Below are 17,019 nucleotides of genomic sequence, written 5' to 3' on the forward strand. Positions count from 1 at the left end.
TATGCTTAGCACGCAATCAACACGCGTGCAGCACAATCGGTGATTGCATTTCCGACAGCGCGCACCAGTCGGCGACCTGAATTATAAAATAACTATAAAGGCCGGGTTTCTGCCCAGAATACAAAACTCCGTTCTTGATTGGCCCGGTTGTCGTGGATCGAATTTGAACAACTTAAACGCGGGGCTGATGAGTTTGGGTTTGATCCACATAATTTGACGACGAGTGTTAACCGATCGCTCTGTCAACGTGGGCAACGCAGATTGGACAGCTAATCGGTGACAAATTTGGATCGTCTTCGATTAATTACCGACGCCATATCGACATAAACTTGTTTGTCGCTAAGATGTCGAACCTGAACGGCCAGAGCGAATCCAGCAAAACGAGAGAAATCCTGTGCGGGAGAATGTTGCTGGCCCCCCCGGCATTTTCTACGTTGCTTTCTGGGCGGTTGCTTTCTGCTCGAGCCGCCACTGGAAAGAAAGCAAACATAAATTTCAGCACTAACCTTTCGGTGGCCAGATAACGGTCGCAGAGGCTATGCTCGGTGCTGGTCACGATTTACTGTGGCGAAAACGGCCCTACAACAATGACGCCCTGTGGGGACACCACAGTGGGAAGTAAGAACAAGGGACGACGTCTAGTTTCGTTGCCTATCAGTTGTAGCAAATTTTGTATTATTCTACAGAAGGGTTTGAGCGTCAACTTAAGCCCGTCGTCGTTAATTACGAATCAATAGCCCTGGCCTAAAGGCTGCCCGGTTTCGCCTTACAAGGAAGTGCAAAATTCTCAAACTTTTTGTGCAATCTGCTCCCCGTAATCTACCGCACCGCGTGCCGAGTGGTCCGTGGCACGGATCGCGATAAGCTGGCGGCAAAAAACCTCACCGAACGAAAGCTACTTCCTCCTGCTTAGCAGCCAGCCAGCCAGCCGGCCAGCTGGCTGGCAGAGCGCGCTGTGCACTTTACACGAAATGAAACAATAAAAATGCACCCATTGTGTCCGCAGCTCTCCCGTGCAAAAAGGCAAAGAGAGCAGAGAAGGAAAAAAAAGCGCCGCCCGCCATTGAAGCAGCATTGTGCACTTTAAGACCCGGACGGACCTCTCGAGCTCGGGCGAGATTACATCGAAGCACTGCATCCTCTCGTCGCCATCGGCGGTGCTCTATTTTAGCCCACATCGCAGATGATTACTGATAATTTGCAAAGCAGCCAGCCCTCGCGGGGGGGGCCACAGGGCGGCGGCACACCCACGACGTGCTGCCTTGACGCGCTTATCTCCTCTCCGTCTGCGCCGCGAGCGAAAGAAGCGACGAGGGTCTTCTCCGAGGCGGGCAAATGCATGTTTGCCCCCCTGGCGGTGGGCCCTGAAAAATTTCCAGCCCACCGAAAGCGAACCCGTTTTTCCCTGTTCGCCCCGACCCGACTCCTGGGCCTGCCGTCGCCGTCGGGCCAATTATAAACCAACCCCCAGACGGCGTGACACGGCGTGCGCGGGGAGCTTTCCTTTGAATTTTCATTACAATCCCTCCCTCTGGCGCACGGTCTGCGAAATGGAAATCGTGTGTCGGTGGAAAATGCCCGGGCCGCCGCCGGCCACGTCCAAGCCAACGCGCTGAGTGGAACGGAAATTACGGGCAACAGTTTGTTTGACTTGGTGCACCGGTTGATTTGCGGTTTGCGATTAAAAACCTGACCCTTCTTGAACCTCTCGGCCCGGCGTGGCGTGGCGTACGCAAAGCGAAGCGAAAAAAAAGGAAAAGCAAGAAAGGGAAAACACGACACGGCCAGTGCTACCTTTTTCAGCGCTAGTAGGGGGCACTACTCTGGCTGCGTGGCGTGCGGGAAAACTTCCCTGGCGCTGCCGGAGCGTTCGATTTTCGTTCGATGCTAATGATTGATCGTGGGAACCGGTGGCACACGTGTCGGTGGCGCATTTGCGTGGTTTCGCCGATGGTCGCCACCTGACGCAAAGGAAAAGAAAAGGGTCCTGCCACAATCTCGCCCGCTCGTCTGCCCCGGTCGCAGGATCATTACATCTTGACTTAACTTGACTTTGGTCCTTTCCTTTCCATTTTTTTCCTTTTTGATTGGAGCGAACTCACATTAACGACCGCAACATCATTACCGGGACTCACCCGCCGTCGTCGCGCAAAACAATAATTGTCACTGGCCGTCGTCGTCGTCGTCCTGTGAGAGTCCCTCCGCTGCTTTGGTCGCAATTCTCTGCGATTCTCTGCGGCTTTCCTTGCCACGGAGAAGGACCTGGCACCTGACAGGCCCATCACACGGTGGCGCGGCGGCGGCATTTGGGTGTTACATAATTGCGTAGCCCTCCCTCCCTTCGAGTGCCCTCCTTGATTGTCGTCCTTTGTGATGTGTTTATTGATTTCTTTTCCGACCCAGGAAATGGTTCGATAACCGCGCGGCGCTTCATTACGTAATGACTGGTTTTGACAAATCGAACGATGCGCTAACTGCTGCGGGGTGGTGGTCCAGACCCCGGTCGAGACTATCCTTCCCGGGTGGGGTGGGTCCTGTTTACGAGCGGGCAATTTATATGGTTTATGTGCGCCGCCGAGGGTTGCCATAAAGACCACGGGCGCACCACGTGTGTCCGTTGCAGACGCAGCCCACCGACGACCCCGGTTGCACAAAGAACATAAGTTTATCGGCTTTGTCCGGCGATAAGAAGAGACCGTCCGAAGATTGCAAAGATGGCGCACGACACGACGGGGGTTAGTGCTCGGACAATTTGTCAAATGGTTTTCAATCTCTCGAAGTAATCGAACATTTCCATTCGCGCGCTGTCGTGCCATTCGTCTGACGCACCGTGTCTATTTCATTCAATTTTCAAAATGGCCTTCTTTTTATGCGCGTGTGTATGGGCGCTCCGGGGAACCCCATATCAGGGCCTCTTCAGGCCTCTTCAGGTGGCAGTGTTTTTTTTTTTGGGGAGGATTTTCCACTTCCCACATTATTCTAAGTGCCACGCGGGGGTCGATAGAGAGCCCTTTCCGTGCCTGAATTATGGCATCACAAATGTCCGGCACGGCCTGACCGTACATTCCGTCACAGCCATCCATTCCCATCGGTTCCGCTCGTTAGGCGATCCATTACTTTAATTAAACGTAAAAAGAGTGCCCCCAGGGGGACTCCTGTTGCTGCTGCTGCTGCTGCTGGACAGCGCAACATAAAAAAGGAAGCGCATTATTTTCGCACTTTAAGGCGCATGTTGTCGGGCCCCTCGGGCCACGGCGCATTAGTCGTGGCGCGATGGTGGAAACATTTTCTCAAGCGATCGCGTTATCGTATGCAATATTCATCATACTAAAAACGGTAATGAAGCCCCTTCCGAGGGCCGTGCTTTCTCTTGTGTCCGTGCCACGAGGGGCCCCAGTGCGAAACGTTTTAAATCCTTTAAGGCGGCATCGGCCAGCTAGCCCCCGGTCCAGTACGGCCCGAGACCGAAGGAGAGCGAACAGAAAAATCGTTAAAAACTCACGTTCACGCGTGAAAGGAAAACTTTCCTCCTTGCCCCGAAGACACGACCCGGGCGCGGAGGGCCATTGTTTGCACGAAGCTCGAAGACATAAATTCATCGGCGCAAGCCTTCGGAGAGAAAGGCGGAGAGCAATCCTGAACTGGGGAGACCGGGATTCTATGCCGTGCCGGGCGGTACGCAAACAGCGCTTAAAGACGATTCCAAATATTTGCTCGCTCGCACACATACAGCGCTGAGGGAAAATTGTTTTTCGTTAAGAAAAATCCCATCCCGGTGGCTCGACGAGCGCGTCGCCATTAGAATGGTGGGTCTTCCGGGTCGATCTTTTCCGTTAAAGTCCTCGCGCCTAACACTGCCTTGCGCCGTCCTTTTCTAATCTTTTCAATCAAATTAACAAAACTCAACACGCTTCTAGACGCTTGAAAAAAAAAGTAGAAACTATGATCCCTCTGGGGGCGCGATGTAAGTGCGCTCCATAAATTATCGCTTCAGCGGGGCGAGTCCTTGCCGAGCATTGGCGGGAGCGCGCCCAAGCTTATCGCCAGTTCAGTTCTAATGATTTTCCGTTGTTCCGTTTCTCGTTGCAGTGTGCCTTGCCGAGGCATGTTGGGCTCTACTGCTAATGGTCGTTTAATGGGCCCCGTTGGTGTTGGTTCATCAACGTCGTCAATATCGGCCGCCACCGTCGCCCAGCAGACATCATCATCGTCGCAGCACACGTCATCGACGCAGCAACAACACCACCAACACCATCACCATAACCACCATCAGCTCGGCCACCATCAGTTCCCGGGACTTCCGCCGCTGCCGCCCCCAACGCACCTGCACAATCCGCACCATCACCCGCACCATCAACAACACCATCACCATCGCAGCATATGGCCGGCGCTAGCGACTGCGGCAGCCGGCGGCCGAAGTGCATTCGAACTGCAGCAAACCGCAACCAATGGCGAAGGTAGGTGTAGCGATGGAAGGCAACTGTTGTCTGTCTGCTCTCTGTTAGTGCTTAGCGCTTTTGATGTTTTCGGTGCCTCGGAGATCGGGATCGATTTTTGGTACCACCCTTCGAGGGCATAAAATTAATAATCTCTCTCCCGCATTTTGAAGTGACTTTTTTCACATCACCCGAACGAATTCCTCAATCCGTCAGGTCAAACACACGTCATCACGTGCACCCGGGAGGTCACACCAGGGACCGGGAGCCGTACGCGCGCGGAACCCGTTAAGTAGAATTTGAATAATTGCACCGCTTAAGGTCTCGGGTGCTGCGCAGGACGGCAGGTGCTAACTTTCACGCCGTACCGTTAGATCTGACAAGCAGCGCGCCTCTCCGGGGCGCACTCTTCTCGGAAACATCACGGAACGGCCGTCAACCATCGGCAGCAACACAACACGTATTCCGGGGTTCCGGAGGTCTTTTTCTCGACCGAGTGCGTGAGTGGTCAAAAACTAGCCAGAACGGGCGGGGTCCTACCGGGTGAAGACAGATTGGAACATTTGTCATCGGACTGGCCCCCCGACGACGGCATGATGGGCTGCTGGCTCTGGTGCAACTATTTGCTCGTACACGAGCGTGAATCGATTTGGGACCGATTCCCGGGGGGAGGTTCGCAAAAATATAATCAACGCAAACTTCATCCGTCCGGAAAAATGACCATTTTCTTTTTCCACGTTGCGTCAACCATATTTGCATATGCAAAAAGCTGCCGAAATAAGCCAACCAGAGTGTGTATGTGTGCATTGCCTGTAATATTTTCCGGTCTGGTGCCCATGCCGGGCCGGATCGGGGGCCAACGAAAATCGAAATGAAAAACCAATCCCCGGAACAACGAGCGGCGTGAATCTCCCTAATGTTCGATGAGTTTTGCTGTTTCGCCTCCGCGATCCGCGCATCTATTAGCGCAGCAGTTTTGGGGGTGGAAAATGGATGACGGTGTCCGTTCGTGAACGAGAGGCACACACGAGTTCCGGCTTCCTGTCTGGTTTCGGTTTGACAAATTCAAATTAAAAGTAATAAAACACGTCTCATGAATCGTGTTTGATGGACGACCCACGGCGATACGGTCCACCATCGGGGGGCCGTCTCCAAGGATATGCGTGCGCTCGCCCCGTGGTGTAGGGAAATTTGTCAGAAATTGCGACACGCCCCTGGGAGGATGAATAGGCACGTTCGATTAAAGTGATTAGAATGACTGTGATGTTTCTCTGGCCTGGCCTCTCTCTCTCTCTCTCTCTCTCTCTGTCCGTGAGCCTGAGTGGTCCATTAATCTACTAGCGACAAAGACGAAGACGCGAGCCCTTCGCCGGACGGACGGGGACGGATGGGGATCCTGGGCCTCAGCGCGCGCGCTGATGATTTCGCTTATTTTTTTCGCCTTCGATACGTCACGAGGATTAGCAGCCCGCTCCACAGACGGACGGGGTGCGTGTAGCCATTTCTTGCACACTCCACACTCACAGTTCCTGCCAGCGTGCGCCATCTGATCTGAGTTCATAAATCAAACTCTGGAGTGCTGTGCCGCTACCCCTCGCTCTCCGGGAAGTGTGTCCCAGACCGAAATCCACTTTAGGGACATGGGAACAGTTGTCCGTTTTCCTCCGGGTTTTTTTTCTTTCTCCTCTGTGTGTATTCCTTTCGTTCAAGGATGCGAGAGGACCCCGTGCAACAAGACAAATACTCCGACGAGGCGGAGAGGCCGCCTTGGAATGAATATTGATGATCCTACATACACCCGGGCGCCGGGCACTTTCGGGCGCGAAATGCTTTTCAATTCAAAGGCCCCCATTCGGATGCGGCCATTAGAGTACGGGCCGTCACCATCGGAACCCAAGGCAGAACATTTATCGTAGTTAGTGGAGTTGCACCAGAATTTGTACTCTAAACGAATATAGTGCCCCCGCCGGTCCTCGTCTAGAACGGCGGTGTGTGAGAGGTCCCTGGCGAGCAATCGATTATTTTGCCGGATAAATTGAATGATCCTTCGACCAGCCGGGGCCGACTCAAAAACCGCACATTTTAATCAAAAAATGCCGTCCCTTTTCTACGGTGAACGCGCGAGGAGAGAGCCCATTCGGCTGGTACGCCTCGCAGATGCTGTGCGCCGGAATGGACTCTGGTGTTTTAGTGGCGACATTGGATTGCAACTCTGTGTCCAAAACCAAACTGTGCTGGGGCCCCTTCGGTGTACAGAAGCAAAAAACCTAGCCAACGGCGAAGGACCTGCTGTCCTGGGATGGCGTGCCCGTTGACCGCTGCATAGGTGTGTGTTTGCCCTTGTATGATGGAGACCTAACCACAAGTTCGATGAAAAACCACAGACCCTGGCGACGCTTACGTACGATTATACGGTGTTTGAGCATTCGCCTCTCTTTTTTGTGTCGGTTCCATCGAAAGGATCACCAGGATACGTTCGCTGGTGCGCCCTGTGGGAGCCACAGCAGCAGCAGCCCGGCAGCGACGGCGATACAGCGGTCGACCGAATCCTACCGAAGCGTGTCCGGTGGTGGCGACCCTGTTTGCAAAATAAGTGAGAGATATAGGTTCGGTTTGTAGCATCTTCTCCATACGGCCCCAGCGCCGACCAGGGCCAAACCCAATATAGAGACATTATTGAAGCCAAAGTTTTGCAAGTAAATCATTTTTGTCCATTGATTTTAATGCGATTCCGGTGGTTTCGCTGGCGACGTTGTGCGCCTCGCTGCGGCGAAGTGAATCAACCTCTGTTTGTTGCGACCAGTTCCGTGTGTGGAGTGCAAGTTTGCGGTTTCGATTTTGGAGTTTGGAGTTTGCGGTTTTGCGCCACATCGATTTTTAAGTATCCTCTGCGCCGCGGATTTCAAGGATTAATAGCCGAATGCTTTACGATGTCATAAACGATTATGACTTGCATCTTCCTTTTTTGGTTTCGGTACGTCAAAAGGCACTACTCTATTACTGGGCACCGATCAATCCAGATTGCATTCGAGCACCTAAATGGAAGTTGGGAGCGCCAAACGGATGGCGCGTCATCGGAAATTATCATCCACCGCGAGCGGATGTCGGTTGTTGTGGGCTTAGTTCCACTTCGAGGCAATTTACGTTTAATTATTGCGTCTACACCTCAAAACGACCTGCAGGGGGGACTCTCAGGCTGCATTCCGTGTGCAGTAGAAGGATCCTAACCCAGGCCCGGGTCTGGGCAAACAAAGTCGTTTTCTTTTGTGCCGCCTTGCTTTGGTTACACCATAATTGAGTTGGAAGGCCGCACATTCTTCACACCTTCTCCGGTGCCGGCAGCGCTTACGTCCGCATGGAGTTGGCCACATTCTTAAGGGAGCAAGTCTTAAAAAAGGCTTCATCACTTATTAAGCTGGTACCATTCGTTGACCGCTAGCAGTCGTTGCTTTAAAGTGTTGCAAAATCTCATGTTTTATAAAGGCAAAAGTAAATATAATTTCTGCCTCGAAATGGACACTTTATAACAGGATGCCACATTTCCGAAGGGGAGCAACCATGGGATTAACGCAACAGCCATAGGAGATGGGAGAGAGCGAGGACGCACCACACGATATGAAGCACAACATCGGGGACCAGGGCACAGCAACATCATTCAACATCCGGCTACGTATTAATTAAAATGCGATTGGTACACGGAGCGAGTTTCCAGCGAGAGATCCGCGTACCGTCAAGCGCCAAGTCACGGAATGGAATGGGTGATTGGTGCCGAAACATTGTACGAGACACGACAGCCCCAGCCCCAGCGCCAATCCATCGATCGGGTGGGTGACTGTTGGGTGGCCGGAAAAATGGCCGGTTTTTAGTGGATTACGTGGAGATTTTCTCCCAACTTATCGTTCGACCGTCCAATGGTCACATCGTTGGCCGGAAGCGGATTAGGCTTGCACACTACTGCAAGGTTTGGGTTGTGTGGGGAGAGAGAGGGACATGGTCGCCGGAAGTCATTTGATGACAGTTTTCGAAATAATTTAACATTAACAGCGAGTCCGTCGACGGCGCCGTGATCATCTAATGTTGGTTCGCTTTTGAGGAGATTACTTTGCGAGTGGCGCATGGTGGAACCACATTGTATCGACGTCATTCCTTGCATGAAGCGGATAAGTTCTGGAAATGGCCAGAACTGCTTTTCCCATAACGATCCAGTTAATGCACTACTTTTAATGCACATCCTTTTATGCTATCAATTGAACAAAACTAATTAAATGTTCGCAACACAAACAAACACTAGCAAATTCGTGTTGGAAACGTGGCAAAATGATTCGAAATCGAAACAAACAAATCATTAAATCCGGCCCGACCCCGGTCCTGAATTCACTTACCACCCGATCGTAAAACTCTGCGAATCGCCGATTGAAATGTGCTTTCGCCACGATCGAGAAGCCGTCAGCGGATGTGTGCAACAGATTGATGCACTTTGCCTTGCACCGCCGGAAACCGAATCACTCCTCACGCTTGTCCGTTGCACTTCGAGCGAATGCATCGCGCCTGACATTGAGCTTGTTTTGGATTACGGGGCCGCCCCCTTCCTCGTTGCACATTCTGTGCAGCGATGCAAACAAATAACAATAACCGTTTAGTGTGCGTGCATGTGGTGGACTCAACTTTCGGGTAAAGGTTGTTCTTTTACGTAACACTGCACCACCATTTTCCAGGGAAAATCATCCTTTCCCGTCGTCCCTTCGTGCCAATTTATGGCGAACGAACGCACACGGCACATATCTTTTGTGCGCAGCGTGCAACTGCAACTGCATCCAAATGCATCCCGTGTCCTGGAGGGCACAAAACGAAACAAAATACGAACGATTATCGTAAACTAAATAATAAACACTTTTCCAGCTCAATCGTCGGTGGTGGCCTCTTCTCGTGGCCGGTGTGGCCGGTTTTTCGGCCACGCTGGCAGTTGCACAATCGAGATCTCGCGCGCCTCTCGCGTTGCACCAGCAACTGAATGCAATGCGTCTGGTCCGGTCGCGCGGATGCACCAAATAATCGTTATTCTAATTTTATCGAGACAATTTAAAACAATCAATTCCGGCAACCGGCGGCGGTGACGACGGGGGCGAACATTGTGGCCAGAGAGCATTATTGCGGAAGCGTTTGGGCATTGGATATTGTGCAAATTTTCCTCTCGGATTTCCCGAAATCGAGTGTCACAACGAGCGGTCATGATCGGAAGAAGAAGCACCAACGCGTCAGCAGGGTGCTAACCAACCAACCACGTCGGTGGTTGGCGTCGTTATTGAAAAATGGCCATAAATTTTATGTATTTAATTTGGACTTTTCCGGGCGCGATTTTTCCGGACCCCCGCGCGTACGGTTGGCCGTTTTAAGCGCGAATCGATCGGGGAATGTATTAGGAGGAATAATTTGGGAAATTCTATTACCATCCCGTCCGCCGTTCGGGTTCCAGTTTTCTTTGCCGGGAGTAAGTTTTGGATTTAAAATTTAAGAATAAAAAAAATCTCCAAAAGACGTGGCCAAGGCGCCCGGGGGGCGTGTGGTGTGATCCCACTGCGGCCACGCGGGGGACTTCGTCTGCGAAAGCCATCTGGGGATCGGATCTGGCGCGTCAAAATCCGCGGCGGCACCACTTCGGGAAATGGAGAAAATTTAAATTTATTCACCATCCGTTCGTTCGGCGTTCGGTTTCTGGATCGTCGAACGGAAAAGTTTTTCCATTCCTTCGCGACGTGCCACGCGGTGTTTGATGAAAGATGTTTCGTCGTCGATGAAAGTCAGTCGCGCGGTGGTGGCTGAAGGAGTTTGGCCGTAGGAAGGACTGTGAAAGGGGCGAAAAAATTACCGACGGCAGCCTTGTCGTCGTCCGGGCGATATATTTTACGTTGAAATTTTAAATCAACTCTCGAACCGGTCGTCCGGGATCGACGGCCCCAAGCGCGCCTAGCGAGAGAGAGTGAGCGAGATTGATTTATGTAACGGGCGGCGGCGGCGGCCCCTTCGGTGAAAATTTTGGGAGCCCGAGCCGCGGCGCTAGGGAAAAGTTTTCGTTTGAAATATTTCCATATAATGGCTTTAATTTTTCGCACCAATTTTGTACCGTGTCGCCGTCGTCGGCCCCCGAAAGTGGCGGAAAAGAAAATTTCGGCCCCCGGGGCCCGAAAGTTTTGGCCGCCCCAATCTTCCGGCCGAACCACTCGAGCGGGGCCAGCGGTGCGTCTATTGTGCGAAAGGAGCATTCTTTGCTGTGTTGGCTGCGGAAAGTTCGGCATTCATGTCGCGTACGCGTACGCTGAGCTGAGCTCTGACAGTTAAGAAATTGGAAATCGTTCCGAAAAACAGGGCTTCATTTCACACCATGCCCTAACGGGGGCCATTACCACCATCGTGATTTCGTTGCCCGTGGCCGGGCCCGGTTGACTGTCCAAAAATGGTGTTCACGGGTTTTACAACTACAACAGCCATCGACAGCGGCAGAGGCGTGTTCTAACCGGAAATCCGGGACCGAAAGTCCTGACACACTTTGACGTTTTATTTGCAACACTCCAATTCGGAAGTTGCGAACGTCGTGAATTACAACCTCTCTCACCGGTATTGAATCGAACACGTCTTTCGATCGGGTACCGAAGGTTGCCGTGTTGGGGCGTTACAAATGGGCGTAGTATTAGCCCAAAACGGTGGAACTTTTCCCAATTCCAGGTGCATAAGTCGAAACCACTTGGTGGATGTTTTTATGCATTGCTTCGAAGTTCTGATCGATCAATGTGTCAATTGGGAGAAAATTAACAAACTTTAGCAAGTCTTTCGCTTGTTGTAAACGTTGAAGCCTTTGATTTTTGAAGTTAAAACAGGTCGACGCACATCGTTTGGAGTCTTGCAGTGGACATGCTTCAGCAGTGCAAACATGTTGGAGATGGCTTTGGCCATTCAAACGTTGTTAGTTCGACCTAATGGACAGCGACCATCATGGTGCAGAGAAAAGGTTCTAAGATGAGGAATTACCGCATTCGTTGGATGCAGACCCAACCCAAACATAACAGCAATTGGCAGAAACACTTAATGTTGTGTTCCAAACAGCATTGCCCCATTCGTTTGAAAGCCATAAGAAATATACATACGCTTCGAAAATGGGTGCCAATTAAACTGAGCGAAAGGCAAATGGAATATTGCAGAACCATTTGAATCAAACTTCTTTGAAAGTCACCAACAGAAGTCAGTTTTACATCGGATTGTCACTGGCGATGAAAAATTGGTTTATTTTGAGAATCCTAAGCGCAAAGAATTATGGTTTTCACCTGGTGAAGCCAGCTTATCAACTGCCAAGTGAAATTATTTCGGTAGAAAGTCAATGCTCTTGGTTTGGTGCGACAAGAATAGTATGGTGTACCATGAGCTACCAAAAATCAGACCATTTGTGAACACAGATCGCTACCGACAACAAATTATGTAAAAGAACCAGAATGGTGATCGCTTCGATTAAAAAACAGTTTGAGGTTCTCCAGAAAGTTTTTTTATTTTCTTCATCGAAACAGTAATGCAATTTCTACTTAATCAGCTGGTTGTAATTTTGATGATTAATTAAGTTCTTTTGGCCCGTAAATACAAACATCCTATTTGAAACGTGGTCGCCATCTCGTAACAGTAATTAAAAGCTATTTAAATTCTAGCACGTTTGAGGTCAAGTTTTGAACTCCGAAAACTGGATGGCGTGGGACCGTCTTTTCTCGTGGCAAACGTTGCTGATACTTCCTATTAAAGCTGTGCGTTGCTCATTACAATACGCTGTCCGGGAATTTCAAACATTAGTTCCACATGCCCTCCCCTCATTATGGGCGATGGTGGACCGGTCGAAAATCGTTATGCGGCCATTCGAATGCGAACGCCAAACTGAAGCCCCAACAACAACAGCAGCCCAAAAAACAATCGAAACACTTTGGCCAATGGGGCGCTGGTGTTGGTTGTGTCGTCGCTTAGAGTTAGATTTTTCAGCCCATTTCGGCGCGAGCGGCAGCATAGACACCCCGATCTGGTTTCGGTGGTTGACGGCGGAGAGGGACCCGAGCCGGACGTATTTAAATAAATTTCGAATGATTTGAAAGTGAATCCCGTGTGTGTCGCGGCGCCGTGTGGGGTTCGGGTTAGGGCCTCCGGAGGCCCCCGGGGGCTGCATTTCATTTGATTTAATGAGACGATTCACAGGCAGGCAGGCACGGTGTGGCAGTCATTTCGGAGGTGATTCTCTAGTCAATTGACGCTGGGCGATAACACACAAACCGGCCCTCGCCCTCGTTAACATAGCCGCGCCAGCCGCCCCGCCTCGCGATTCTGCCCGGGAACAATTTGCATATATCGGTTTCGATGATTATCGGCCCCACTCGAGGTGGATTCGGTAAAGCCGAGCCAACCGAAGCCGAAGTTTATGTGGCGGGCCCGTACTTCCGGGCGACCGGGCGCTATGCATTATGCAGGGGCTATGCTGCCAACTTCACCCAATGACCCGTGCTGCTGCCAAACAGGTGGTTAACAGGAAATCTGAGGGCTCTTTTTTGGCTTCCAGAGTAGTGGTAGTAGTGGCTCGAAAATAACTAACCGAAATCGAATTCGGAGACCGTTATCGGGAGGCATAATGAGCACCGCCGTCTCGCGGTTTTAGCATACTTCAAATATTTGCCCACAGAGTTTAGGGGGCGCCATTAAACGCACGGTATTTTGGGATACGGTTACCAACTAATCGGTCGCGCTGATTGCCAATTGCATTCGATTACATTTCACATTCGGGTTGAGAGTGGTGGATGGTACGTTGATCATCGGGCTGTCAAAACGTTACCCAAAATTGAATTTAAAGCGTTCCATCTTCCGGGAAGGGGAGGTTAAAGAATTGATTTCTCCGATTTCGATCGATTTCCCCGAGTCGGGCGGAAAATGATTCAATGACACGAAGAAGGCCCTCTTTCTAAGCGAGATACCGATTATCCGACTCGAGGAAAATATTTTTCCTCGCTAATCTGGCCCAACATGGCTTACGGCACGTCCAGGCGCCGAATGATGCTGATGAAGCTTGGAAGGACATAAAAAAAGATTGTTTTGTTTGCTCCCTCATAAAATGATTCCGGGGGCGGCTCCGTTTTGTTCGGTGGCGTTACTGGTTCCGGTTTTGTTTATTTATTATTTAACAGCTTCCAACGGTGACAGTGGCCACCGCCACTGTGTTCCTTATTGTTCTCGTACGTCGAGGAAAACTTCTACCCAAAAGCCTACCCGGTGGAAAGCGTGGTCAATAAATTTGCTTTTCTTATCGACCGTTGGCTCCCGCCGCGGCACAAGGATTACCGAGCACCACGTTGGAAAAATTGAGCCGGATTGGTAAAAAACACCGACGAGAGCTGTGGATGGCCGCGAGGCGAACTGAAAGCGACCGATTCCGTCTTTCATCGAACTATAATTTATCCATTCTAACGATCAACTTTTCTCCGGTGCTCTCTCTCGCGCTCTCTCTCTCTCTCTGTTTCTCTATCGGATGGCCGAGTGTCCGCCGCGGGCTACACGATAGGAAAACCAGCGTGAGGGTGTCGTGGAAAACAAACAGATGTGTTCTGGGTGGGTCCCATCACTCGCTCACCATTTCGAGGCCTCCACGTTTTTCCGGACCAAAGAGCAGCGCGCACGCCGAGCTAATGCTTTTTAATAATGGTGTGAATTCCGCCGGCCACTTCCGATCATTGACCAGCGTCTTGGGGATGGTACAATCAGCGGAACAAAACTGCACCGCCATCATCATCATCATCATCATCATCGTATCGTGCACGATGACCATCGCATTTCTTCTCGCGCCTGCTCCTGAGTCTTAGGGGCCCCCTTTTTCCGGTGATTAATGCTATTGGTTTCTCGCCCCGGCGGCCCTCAACGTAGGGTCAGCAACGACGGCCAAGAAGAAGATGATGGTGAACCGGCACAAAATAAAAAGCGAATAGTCCAATAAGAATGTTTGGAAGTTTGGTGGCCGAAGCCGAAGACGGACGGAGAACTTTGCCAATGCGCCGGAGTTGAGCAAACACAGTTTTCTGGCCCAATTTCCCGACGCCGCCATTCGCCATTCGCGCGCGTCAATTGGGTGTAAATAAACAGCAAACAGGAGCGTGCCCGGCAAACAGTCGTGAGATTTTCCTCGCAGCAGCGAACTTTTGAAAGTCATTGCAATTTATTCAATCGATCTGCGAAGAGCTCTCTCGTTTTCGTCGAACGTGAAAAAGACCAGACTGCACGCTTTGAACATTTGTCTGTCCGAACCCTCGCTCGGAGCCGGCAAAAACGGAAACGGAATTAGAATCGACAGGTTTCCATTTAATTATTTTATGCTGCTGCGAGTAGTGGCGTGTCCCGTCGGTTCAAGGCTCGAGTGACTTCTCAGTCGGGCCGCATTGTGCGACAAATTGAAAATATGTCGGCAGCTTTAAGGAAGCATATTTTGGCTCGGGAAATCGGAAATGCATCATCGCTGGAAAATGCAGCGCCACACAGCTGCTGGATTCTCTGGTACGACTGGATTGTGGTGCCGGTTTATCGAGTCCGCGCAATAATGATAAATAATGTTCCGCAATCGGTGCGGTTTTCTCGCATCCTTCGTGTTTTCCGATAATGGGCGCGCGAATGGCGCCCCCGCTGTCTCGTGGGAAATGGGATTCAAATATTAGTCTCGGACAGAGAGAGAATTAGTTGCTGCAAAAGGACCAAAGTGTGCACCAGAGAACCGATGATTTGCAGAGTCGATAGCGTCTTTTTGGGCCTCAAAAATCAATAATGTGACGTTGGCGGAATGCAAACCATCCCTCCCGGGGCTTCGTGAGATAATGAAAAGCGCAATAAAAATAAATCTTCACTCCACGCGTTTTCACGCTCATTAATGGCTGGCCCGAAAACGCCCAGTCCCGATAAAGGCAAGCTTGTTGTGTCTGGCCGGTCGCTTCGGTGTGCTTATCAACCGGACCGACCTTGTGTTCCGACGGCCGTGGAAAATATTTGTTTGGGGTTTCCCGATGGGCGAAACATAATTTCGCTCCCGATATCGAAATGCGGTTAAGGCCAGTGATTGTTTTTGGGGGGCCACCGTTTTTTTTTCTCATTCCCGGGCCCCGGTTATGATAATTTTATTCCATCCGTCGCGCCCGATTGGCACTCTTCTTCCGGCCCATTCGTCCCATTTTTACGCGCTGCCTGCCTCCATTTCAATTAATTTCAAAATCCCTTGGCCGTTCGGCCCCGCTGGCTGAGCCGCATAATCTCTTGTTGTCACCCCCCCGGTAGAGTCAGTTCTGTGTTGTGTTCCGGGTCTCCGGAACACCGGGCGCGCAGCCATCAATGAAATCACGGCCCCGGAGGTGGATTTATCAGATTCCAATCTTTTTTATGCCCGGGGACCGTGGCGTGGCGCATCATTTAAATTTCATTGCGTTTTAAATGTTTTATTATTCGCTCGCGCAACCACCTGCGGGAAAAGTTGCGCGATTTGGGGGTGCCCCATTATCCTGGCTCCGCGAAGAGGTGGTGTGGTAATCATAATAAATCGGAGACAAACCGAGCCGCGCGCGCGAAAAGTGTGATGATAATTTATAATTGCGAAGGACTTAACCCCAAAACTCGGTCCCGATCCGGCGCATATTAATTACACGGGCACGCGGCCTATTGTCGAGCGATAATGAAACAGCGGCTGTGGGGTAATCAATCCACCAAATCCATAAGGACCACGAAGGCTCTCGACACTGCATTAGCATCAGGGCGGCCGATATTGATTAGAATCGATTGATGAATTGGTTAATTCATAAGTCTGGCGCATGTTAAGACATATTTACTCCGGTGGAGGCTCTCTCAACATCGGTTGTCGTCGGTTGCGTTGGATGAATTATGCATCAATCCTTCTCCTCCGCCGAGCGTAAACTAATTTTCCATCTTTCTTTGGTCCTCGTCCCCGGTTTGGGGTCTGTTCACCGATTTTCGCCCCCCGTGCATCCGGATTCGGATGAAGAAGGGGTTCTTGTTTTGAATTTTCTCACTGAGAAATAAATTTCCCTGCTCCAGGACGAAGGCGGGCACGTACGCACGCTTGACCGTTTGAATAATCGCCTAAGCAATCGGTTTCGTCGTTGCAATGGCGCGCGCGATGCTGAAGCCGAGAGAGCATAATCCAGTGTAATACATTATTCACGACCATGCGACCATTGTGTGCATGTATGTGTACGGCGCAGAGTGCGTCCAATCAGTCTCCAGAGTTTGGTGCGACATCGTCCTCCGTCGTCATCGTCAGCTCGTCTGTCTCGTCGTCGGTAGGCCCGGGTGTCAGACTGATTTTCAAGATGCATCCTCCTCTGCTGCCGGCCACGGAACTGCAACGTGGGGCTGGGTTGAACATAAAACATTCCCCCTCCCCGGCAGGAGCACCCCTCGGAAGCGGAAACATTTGTGTGGCCCTTTCGGCCGGCCCTGACTGGGCTCCGGTTCCAGTGCCCGGTCTTTAATGGATTGCAGCGCATAGTTTTGCGCCTTGCGCCCTGTACTGTATGATTGCCTG

At 51.1% G+C, this 17,019-nt stretch overlaps 1 protein-coding gene across 1 annotated transcript in view; it reads left to right on the forward strand.

Moving 5' to 3' along the window:
* Positions 1-4,096: 4,096 nt before the first annotated feature.
* The window catches only part of LOC131212357 (protein winged eye), a 58,723-nt gene continuing 45,800 nt past the window's right edge, over positions 4,097-17,019 (forward strand). The window contains exon 1 of the mRNA XM_058206194.1: positions 4,097-4,457. Coding sequence (XP_058062177.1) covers positions 4,106-4,457 — 352 coding nt within the window. The 5' untranslated portion in view covers positions 4,097-4,105. The remainder of the gene's footprint in view (positions 4,458-17,019) is intronic.

This window comes from Anopheles bellator, chromosome 2 (genome assembly GCF_943735745.2).
Source record: "Anopheles bellator chromosome 2, idAnoBellAS_SP24_06.2, whole genome shotgun sequence".
In the NCBI taxonomy this organism is placed as follows: Eukaryota; Metazoa; Arthropoda; class Insecta; order Diptera; family Culicidae; genus Anopheles; species Anopheles bellator.